We start from the raw sequence: 10,759 nt of genomic DNA on the forward strand, positions 1-10,759 counted from the left end.
ATACCATAAAATAATCTGGACAACATGTTAAAAATATCTAGATGCTTACCAAAATGTTCATAATGGGATTTGTTGGTTGTTTTTAGTTTCCCTCTCACCCCTAGATTTAAGAGTTAGATTGAAGGATTTTCATTTATTAAGTCATGCATTTTATAATGCTCGTATTTTTTTTTGTACTAAACATCTGGTTCTCATATTAGAAAAAAGAAAAATTGTAGATGTATATATTGATTAAAAAACCACTTCTTACAGTTAGGTGAAAATATAAATGCTGTTGCTCTTTTCTGTGTAGCTGTGTTTTCTCATTACTTACATACTGTATAACCAAAATAAAGCATTTAGTTAGAGTATATTATCTTGTAAGTTTTAGAGTGTTTGTAACTCAGTAAAAAGGCTTTTAAAACCCTAAACATTGACACCAGTACAGCTAACTTTCTTGGGTTTGGTTTTTGTGGTTTTTTATTTTTTTTTCTCCCCCCTTAAATATTGATGTATGTTAGTTAATTACATAATCCTCTCTCTCTTAAAGTTATTTTAAGACATTTCATTGCTTTTTCTAAGTTTTTTTTTTACTTGGTTGATGGTTTGTTTTTTTAAATTTTTTTTTTTTATTTCCAAACGTCCTGCTTCCTAACTTTAAAAAAAAAATGTGATTCTAAGAAAAAAATTCTTTTAAAAAATCACAATTTACATGATACCAATATTCATAGGTAATTAAATTTTAAAGAAGTAAGTGTTGGCGAGCTCTGGTGGCCTAGTAGCAAGAAGCTGCATTGCAGTCTCAGAGGTGCACAGTTCGAATCCACCAGATGCTCTGCTGGAGAAGGAGGAACAATCTCCTCCTTTACCAGTCAGATCTGATTTGACGGTACACACAAAAAATAATGAAATGAAATAAAATAATAAAAAAAAGAAGTAAGTGTAAATTGTGGTGGTAGTGTAAAATGCTGTCAAGTCACTTGTGACTCGTAGCAACCCTATGTAGAGCAGCTCAGACCCCAACTCTATCCTATGCCAACCTTATCATCTCTGACACACCTTCCTGCCAGTCACTGAATCAATCTTTCTCATTCAGGATCTTCCTCTATTGCACTGTTTCTCCACCCTCCCAGGCTTGATGTCCTTCTCCAAGGACTGATCCCCTCCTTGCAATATGCCCAAAATATGTCAGATGAAGTTTCAGAATCCTTGCCTCCAAGGAGCAGCCTGGTTTCACCCTCTCCAGGACAAAATGACATGGGAATTTCTAATTTTTTCCCCCCTCTACAAGCATTATTTATACCCAGAACTCATAGTTTACTAATTTTTCTATTAAAAATTTAGAAACTGTATGATCAGAAACTTTGATAGAGAAAGCATTCTAAAATGCAATATTTATAAGAACAAACAAAGATTCCTCTGGAGAGGTAGTTAGAAAAAGTAATATCACAAGATGAATTAATATTTTAAGTATTTTTTTTAGGGAGTTGCAGGTAAAATGTTAAAATGTTATATGTTCTTGTATGATATAATTTTAAATAAAATGTATAAGCCACAATAGGAAATATGTTTTTATTAGATGAAAAGATTTTTCCAAATTATAATTTAAATTTATTTTGACATAATTATAAAATCATAAAAATTGCACCACCCATAAAAGTTAAAAAAGTATAGGGTAATCCCATTTAGCCTTCATTCTGTGCTGAGAATGCTGATTTTTAAAACATCTTTGTGTTTTGTGTATTTTGGTTTGTTGTTTTGAGATTTATGATTATTTAAAAATAGAAGTTTTAGAAAATCTAATCTGAAATTAGAAAAAGGTACTAATCGTCAGAGGGCATGAATGATCAGGAATGTTAACGTTAAATCATATATTTAAACAACCCAAATGCCCATCAACAAACGAATGGGTAGAGAAGCTGTGGTATATTCGCACAATGGAATATTATGCTGCATTGAAAAACAAGGAACTCATGCAATATTATTCAAATTGGGTGACCCTGGAGGACATTATGCTGAGTGAGGTATCTCAGTCACAAAGGGACAAATGCTATATGGTGCCACTGTTGTAAAATAAAGCTGACATCGGGATGGGGGTAAGATTGAGAAAAACTGGATGAAATATGTTTACGGCATTGAAGTCTTTGGGGGAGAGAATATTTTATATTTTAGGGCATTATGTTTATTGTAAGAGTACGGAATGAGGGTTGCAGAGTGGATTATATTTGGGGGTTGGGGGATGTGTTTTCTTTTGCGTTTGAAGGAGAGGAGCAAACGGGGGTGGGGGGTTGCAACAATGAATGAATGAATGGAATTCCAAAATCTCTGTAGATGTTCATTGAAATGAAAAATAAAGAAATTAAAAAAAAATCATATATTTAGAGTCTGCATTCATTATAAGATTAATTTGTAGTTAATCTCTACCATTAACTTTGTCTCTGGTCTGATTTTTTTTCTTGGCTTTGTTAATGCAGCAATGCCGGGTGTGCCGTGGGGGTAAGTGGCCCTGTGGAGCAGTAGGTGTGCCGGACCAAGAAGGCATAAAGGATGCAGACTTTGTTCTCTATGTCGGTGCTTTGGCCACGGAGAGATGTGGCCAGGAGAACATCATCTCTTATGCAGCCTATTGTCAACAGGAAGCAAAAATGGACAGGTAAGCTTTAAACTGAGACATATTTCTAAAGATCTAACATAGCTCTTAAATGATTAGTTTTAAAATTTTATGCAGATTGCATTTGCCAGATTGCTTCTTGCAGTAAGAATAATGGTCTGGAAAAAAAAAAAAGAATAATAGTCTGCTCAGACTGGAAGGAAGGATAATCAGATTATTACTAATATGCTAATGACCAATTTTAATTAGAATGACAGAAAACAAAAAGCTTTCCTTAATTTTTGCCTCTGCCATTCCCTTTCCTTTCTTACTCTATCCATAAACTGAAGAAAAAAAAATATTTTACTATCTTAAGTTTTGTTTTAAGTACATTTTTAGTAGTATCAAGAGATTTTATTTTTTTTTATTTGAAGATTTACAGAGCATATTGGCTTTTCTTGCAATCATTCATGCACATTTTGTTTTATAACGTTAATTGTAATACTCTAAATGTCTGTGCATCTTATAGCATTTTGCTTTTTTGTAAACCCTCTTTAAGGAAACAGTTTTCATTTTAGCATTTTGATGCTCAAATTCTAAGCTGTTAAAAGATACTATTAATTTGATTGTTTATGTGCCTTAGTTATGAAAACTCAAACTCATTCCTGTCAAGTTGGGTCCAACTCGTAGCCACTCCCCATCAGGTTTCCAAGCCTCTGAATCCCAGTGGAAGATTCGGCCCGGCTTTCTTCCACAGAGCAGCTGGGGGGTTCACACTGCAGAGACATGGATCCTTGCATTAGCAGAGCTCCTCTGCCTTAATTATAACATCACTTAAACACAGATTCTTTTTTTAATAAGCGCGTGCGTGCACACACACACACACACACACATTAAGAGATTTTCTTGAGATGTCATTAACATTTTTATCTTGTCTTAGTATCAAGGAAATGTGATATTTGAGGTACCAAAAGAACAACAAATTAAGTTACTTGCTAAAATGAAATAATTGGGTTTTTAAAAAATATACTCCTGTTATAGTGCTGCAAAATAAAGAAAAATTCTTGACTCTTATTCAAGCTAGTTCATATGGATTGCACATACATAGGGTATACACACATATACCCACAAAATGTAATTTTGAATATACTGTTAATTATCAGTAGAAAATTGCAAAGTGAGAAATAGAAATGATCCCATTATTATTTTAAATTTATTATTATTATTATTATTATCGTGTGTGTGTGTGTGTACCGTCAAATTGGATCTGACTGGTACAGCAGAGCATCTGGTGGATTTGAACCACGCACCTTAGGGATTGCAGTGCAGCTTCTTGCCACCAGATCTCGCCAATCCCATTATTATTTGAAGATCTAAATACTTAAATGAATTTGTTATGGAAAAAATTAAAAATAATTTGTATTGCCAGTCATCTCACTTTGTCAAAGATCATGAGGATGGCATAGGATAGGATGAGGTTCAAATAATATTGTTCTAAGAGTTGAATTAAAGTCAACTTGACAGCACCTAACAGCAATAGCCTCTTGTTTTTGTGAACACTGTGGTGCAGTAGTTAAAGCATTGTTCTGCTACTGGAAGATCAGTTAATGCTCTAACATACCAGTTACTCCAAAGGAGAAAGAAGTGGCAGTCTGCTTCCTTTAAAAGCTTCCAGCCTTGGAAATCCTGTGGGGCATTTCTGTTCTATCTTATAGGATCACTATAGTTGGAATTGACTAAATAAATGCCTGTGGGTTTTGGCCCTAGTTTTAGCCAGAAAACCTTACATTCTTGGAAATCCCCCAGCCATCCCTCAGTTGAACAAACTAGAAATAATGCACAGCAAATCATCAATAGTTATTTATGGTAGTGGAATTTAAGGATATAGAACAGGACATTTTTACTTTGTTTATGCATTTTCCTATTGTTTAAATATCTTTTACAATGAGTTTTTGTTTTAGTATATAAAAGATGTGTTTTAAGGTGAAACTTTAAAGTAATAGCAACAGAGTGGCTTCTCTGGGAGTATGAGGGAGGGAATAGAAGATCTTGTATTGAGATGATTTTAGATTAGGTAATGTCCTTATAATGCTGAAAGTGCCTAGGAAGTATTTAATTCTAAAGCTTATTAGAGTATCCCACACAGAAATCATATAAATAAGAATCTATAACCAAGAGGTACATTTTGATTTTGTCCCACTGTTGCTTTGTTAATCAGATACATGAGGGTTGTGAATGGTGATTGTTCAGTTACTAAACTGAAAGGGAGCTTTGGTGCTCTAGACCCTGGAAGTTGTACTGCTAACCCAAAGGTGATCCTTGTCTGGAACTTTGAATTTAGCAGTCACTGGTGAGTGAAAGGTGGGCCTTCTCCTCCCAGCACCTTTACAGCCTCATAAGTCCAATGGAGGATCATCTATGAGTTGGTTAGAACACAATAGCCACCAATTGATTTTACTAACTTGAAAGCTGGCAGTTTCTACAAACACATGGAGTCTTTATGAGTCAGAATCAGCTCCCTAGCAGTGGGTTTTATTTGTAACATAAATGAAAACAAAAAGGGGAAGTGTAATTTAGATTTGTTGAACAAGAAAGATCTCTTTGAAAAAGTGAAATTTTAGCTATGACTTGCACATTTGTAAGCTTTATACAGATAAAGAGTTGAGAGGAAGAATTTATGTTTGAAGGGAAAAGCACAAACACATGTGTTGAGCAGACCCAATATTGGAGAGAGCGCTTCAGGAAATGCAGTTGGAGAGGCAGAGAAGGCACCTTTTGTCAAAGTGCTGTAAGAAATCCTGGGAAAGTTTTCACCTGTGTGGTGACATCCATTTTATAGAGATCACTGTGGTATTGGTTTAGGAAATAATCTATTCATACTTTTTGTGTATTTAAGTCTGTTCTTTGTGGAGAAAGTATCACTCACTCATTGCCTTCAAAACCAACTCATAACTGACTCTTCTGCCTGTAAATGGCATAGGACAGGATTGCCCATCTTTCTCTCACGGAACAGCTGGTGGATTCAAGCCACCTATCTTTGGGTTGGCAGCACTGTTACTTATCTCTAGCCACCAAAGATTCCTAGAGAAAGTATATTATAAATTTTAGTTTTTATTTAAATTAGAAAAATGTTCTTTGGTAATCCCTGGATGATGCACATGGCTAAGCATTGGCCTGAACGGTTGAAAGTTTGGTTGGGAATAAGGCTTCGTGATTAATTTCCAGAATGTCACAGTCTTGAAAATCCTAGAAAACAGTTGTCCTTTGCACACCTGGGTTGCTGTGAGTTAGCAGCACCACCACTACCACTAGTTGTTCTTTGTAAATAGGCAGTTATGTGGCATAGTGTTAAGGTTGGGGGTGGGGGACAGGACCTTGGGATCCCTTAACAGTCTTTTTACCAAAGTATTGACAAGACTGCTAAGTACCTCGTGGAACTGGTTGAATTACCCCAACATTTCTAGTTTCCCCTTGACTAGCCAACAGTAAGCCCTCCCACTGTCAAGTTCCACATAGAGCTATAGGATTCTCTGTCTTCTGGTGTTCTTTAGATTCTAGATGGTATGTTGTTGTTGTTAAGTGATATTAAGGAGTGGTAACTGATCCAAAGCTGACCCTTCAGCAGATTTTCAGAGGCTTGTAAATCACACAGGAGTAAATTGCCCATCTTTCTCCTGAGGAGCAGCTAGTGGATTCAAACCATTTGCATTTGGATTGGCAGCTCAGCTATTTACCCACTAGGCCACCAGAGCTCCCTAGAAGGTATAGAAGATGAAAAAGATGATGGGAAGGCAACAATACTTATGTAGACAGTGTTTGGACAGGAAAAAGAGACTGGAGATGAGAGACTAGAAGATGAGAAGGTTCAGCAGTCTACAACAGTACCTGACTCATTTCTTTATTGTCTTATTGTATGACCATCTCTACCTAATTATGCATCTTTTGACCTGCAATTATAGTGAAATTCTGAATTTGGCTGCAGATTATTGAAAGTAAAATAGTTTTAGAATTTGAGTATTTTACTTTATTCCCCTTTTTTGGTGTTACATTGACATATTTTAAAAATCCACACTAAAGTATAAATGACTTAATATATCCTTTTATGGAAATAGACGTTGATTGGGCCATGCCATAGAAAAACAATGCTCATACTTTAAAAGACAGTGAAAGTTAGATATTGTGGTATCACAAAATGATACTTGCTATTTAGTGGTTTCTTTACTATTTTGGTGCAGATTTTAATGGAGAAGTATGGGTTAGTAAATACTGCAGGAAACATTGTTCTGGAATATAATTTTAAAAACTCAATGTCTGTCTTAACAGGCCAATAGCAGGATATGCTAACCTGTGTCCAAATATGATCTCTACCCAGCCTCAGGAGTTTATTGGAATGCTGTCCACAGTGAAGCATGAGGTCATTCATGCCCTGGTAAATCTTCTACTGACTGTTCTTCAAGTTTTAAGTTCCTGTGTGTATGCTCATGTTGATGAATTAGGTAGATTCTTAGATTCATGTTCAAGAAAATGTCATTACCTAGTTCTCTGCCAATATAGAAATTTTTTAATAGAATTTTTTATAATTAGAATGGGGACTAGATTGAATTATACTACCTAAAATAAATAAACTGGTAAGTGTGTTGGGTAAATGACTTTCTGGAAGAGTAATTAAACTTTCAAGAAAAAACTTTTTCCCTTTTTAAGAAAAACATTGTTTAGAAAGTTCACTTCCCCCAAAATGATAAGTGGTATGCAAATTAGACATCTTTCTAACCTTTTCCAGAGAGTCTATTTTAATGAATAATCTTAGTCTATTTGAACTTCCTAAAATTCAGATAGAGAACTTGGTTTGAAATTTCTCATCCTTTCTTCTTAATCTGTTCAAATTAGAAAGCTTTTGCTACATGTTTAGGGTGTTCAACAAAGTTGCATGTGACCTTAGAAAATGTTCTGGACTGATGCCATTCATATATTTAGAAAGTAGATTGCAGTAAAAACGAGCAAGTAAGAGACAGAATAAGTGCAACAGTGAATTTAAAAAAAAAATCACAAAGACTTAGGAATGTTCTTCCCTCCCCGTTTTTTCCCCCAATTTTTCTACTAGTTTACTTACAAAATTCAAGTACAAATTTGAGCAAATTCTTTCAATTTCCCTCACTCCCCCCCCCCATCAAATTGTACAACTCAATGATTAATTTCCCCTTCCCCCTGCACATCCACATCCCTCTGCTTCCAGCATCTCCCACCCCTCCTGGATCCTTATACTCATTCTACAGTAATGATCTTATACAATATTTATCCCCGTGGGACTGAGTTAGTTCATTCAGCATAAAGCTCTCCAAGTCCCTCCCAAGTTAGGTAATAATTTACAAAGTTATTGCTCCTGCGTATGGCATAGTATTCCATTGGGTGAATGTACCACAATTTCTCAATCCATTCATTTGTGGTTGGACATTTGGGCTGTTTCCATGTTCTTGTGATGGTGAATAATGCGGCTATGAACATTGGTGTACAAACGAATGTTCTTATTTTTATCAAGTAAGAGCTGTCAGATCTTGGGTAGATTTTTAAAAAAAATTAATTTTAATGAAAGTTAACAGAAACTCTGGATTTCCACTCATTCATTGTTGCAATTTTCCCCCTGCCAACCTCTCCCCCAAGTTCGCTCTTCTCTTTGAAAAGTAAAGGAAGAATTTTTTCATTGTTTTACAGTCCCTCCCCCCAGGTCCACTCCACTATGCAGTCTTCGTTCTGTACTCCTGTCATGACAATAATACCTAATCGTATATCTCTTTTAAAAGTTTTCTGCCTTATCTTTTTCAGAGCAGTATAAATTATTAATTCCATCTTTCTCAGTCTCCCCTCAACCCCGATGTCAGTCCTGTTTTACAACAGTGGCATTATGCAGTGCATGTCTTTTTTGTGACTGAGATATTTCACTTGGCAGAATGTCCTCAGGGTCACCCATTTTGTATGATATTTCATGAGTTCCTTGTTTCTCAATGCAGCATTATATTCTATTGTTGGAATATACCACACCTTCTCTATCCATTCATTTGTTGATGGGCACTTAGGTTGTTTCCAACTCTTTGGTATTATGTACAAAGCCACCATAAACATGGGTGTACATATATCTGCTTAGGTGGTGGTTATGGTTTCTTTGGGGTATAGTCCCAGTAGAGGAATTGCTGGGTCAAATGGTATATCTATTTGCAACTTTTTGAGAAAGCACCATACCGCTTTCCACAGTGGTTGCACCATTTTATACTCCACCAACAGTGAATAAGGGTTCCAGTTTCTCCACAACCTCGCCAGCATTTGTTGTTTGTTTTCTGTTAAATTTTGCTATTCTTATTGGGGTGAGATGATAGCTCATAGTTGTTTTGATTTGCATTTCTCTTAGAGCTAGGGATTTTGCACATTTATTTCTTCATGTGTGTGTTAGCTGTCTGAATGTCTTCTTTGGTGAAGTGGCTGTTCATATTATGTGCCCATTTTTCAGTTGGGTTGTTTGCCTTTTTCTTGTTGTGGTGGGGCAGATTCTTCACCTTTGTAAACTTCAGTGTCATCTGTTAAATGAAAATAGCAGTAAGACATACTATGAAGAATTTTTTATGTTTATTAAAGAAGACTACATTTAAGAGTTTTAATACCATGAATGAAGTTAGTGGCCAGTATTTATTATTCATATTTAGCAAATGTCCTAGGGTTCTCTAAAGACAAACAACTGAAGTACATTGTGTGTGTGTGTGTGTGTGTGTGTGTGTGTGTGTGTGTGTATCCCAGAACACTTGATCGTGTTAATGCGAAACCTATACTTGGACCAAGAGGCAGTCATCAGAACAGAGCAGGGAGAGACACTGGATGGTTCAAAAATCAAGAAAGGGGTCTATCAGGGATGTATTTTGTCACCATACCTTTTCAATCTGTATGCAGAACAGATCATCCGAGACGCTGGGCTGTACAAGGAGGAATGTGGTATCAGGATTGGTGGAAGAATCGTCAACAACCTGCGTTATGCAACAACCCTGCTCGCTGAAACTGAGGAGGACCTGAAGTGCTTGCTGCAGAAGGTCAAGGACTACAGTTCAATATAGATTGAAGCTCAATATCAAGAAAACAAAGATTCTCACCACTGGGCCACTTGATAGCTTCAGTATGGATGGTGAAGAGATTGAGATAGTTAACAGTTTTAGTTTGCTTGACTCCACAGTCAACACTCTTGGTAACAGCAGCCAGGAAATCAGGAGACGAATTGCATTGGGAAAGTCAGCTGTGAGGGACCTCTCAAGGGTACAGAAGTGCAACGACGTCAGGCTGAAGACTAAGGTGCGCCTGATCCAGGCTATAGTCTTTGCAATTACACGCTATGCATCGGAGAGTTGGACAGAGAATAGGGATGATAGAGAATTGATGCCTTTGAGCTGTGGTCCCGGAGAAGAGTGTTGAATATACCATGGACTGCTAGGGGAACAAACAGGTTTGTCCTCGAGAGGGTGAAGCCAGAATGGAGTCAAGGATTCTGAAGCTTCGTCTGACATACTTTGGGCATGTTGGAAGGAGGGACTGGTCCTTGGAGAGGGACATCATCTTTGGCAGAATGGAGGGATGACACAGGAGAGGAAGACCCTTGATGAAATGGATCGATTCTGTGAGTGGAGTGGTGGGAATGAATGTGTTTGAGACAGCGAGGTTGGCACAGGATAGAACGGCATTTAGGGCTCTTGTACATAGGGTCACTATGAGTCGCAAATGACTCATACATGTGTTTGTGTGTGTTTAGGGAAAGATTTATTTCAAGGCAAATAGTTAATTTGATTGAAGAGGAGTAGCACCAATTATTTGAATTTTCTTAGATGATGCCATGAAGCTTCCTTTGCAATAGAAGAGACTTTTAAAAACAGAGAAAACAAATGTAGAGATATAAGCGGGTTATAGTTACATGTAATCAAAGAAAGTGACCAATGAAAAAGTTATAAAATACTTTAGTTCTTAGATTAAGCAAGAAATAAAAGAAGTGCCTGGAATGAAATCTAATAAGAGGTAACAAACGACAATACCTTCCATTTTCCTTCTTTTATTACCTTTTGTGAGAAGAGGGACGTGTTCTAGCCAGGTGCCCTCAAGGTGACTCCTCATAAGGACCCTGTGTACAGAACATATCAAATCCTTTCCCAGTCCAGCCCTAGAATG

At 36.5% G+C, this 10,759-nt stretch overlaps 1 protein-coding gene across 1 annotated transcript in view; it reads left to right on the forward strand.

The window, feature by feature from the left end:
* The window catches only part of LMLN (leishmanolysin-like (metallopeptidase M8 family)), a 103,016-nt gene that overhangs the window by 31,070 nt on the left and 61,187 nt on the right, over positions 1 to 10,759 (forward strand). The window contains 2 exon segments of the mRNA XM_006884209.1: positions 2,454 to 2,632; positions 6,893 to 6,998. Of these exon segments, the coding sequence (XP_006884271.1) occupies positions 2,454 to 2,632; positions 6,893 to 6,998 (285 nt within the window).

The sequence above is a fragment of the Elephantulus edwardii genome, unplaced genomic scaffold, assembly GCF_000299155.1.
Source record: "Elephantulus edwardii isolate Elephantulus edwardi_28Jun2011 unplaced genomic scaffold, EleEdw1.0 scaffold00032, whole genome shotgun sequence".
NCBI lineage: Eukaryota > Metazoa > Chordata > Mammalia > Macroscelidea > Macroscelididae > Elephantulus > Elephantulus edwardii.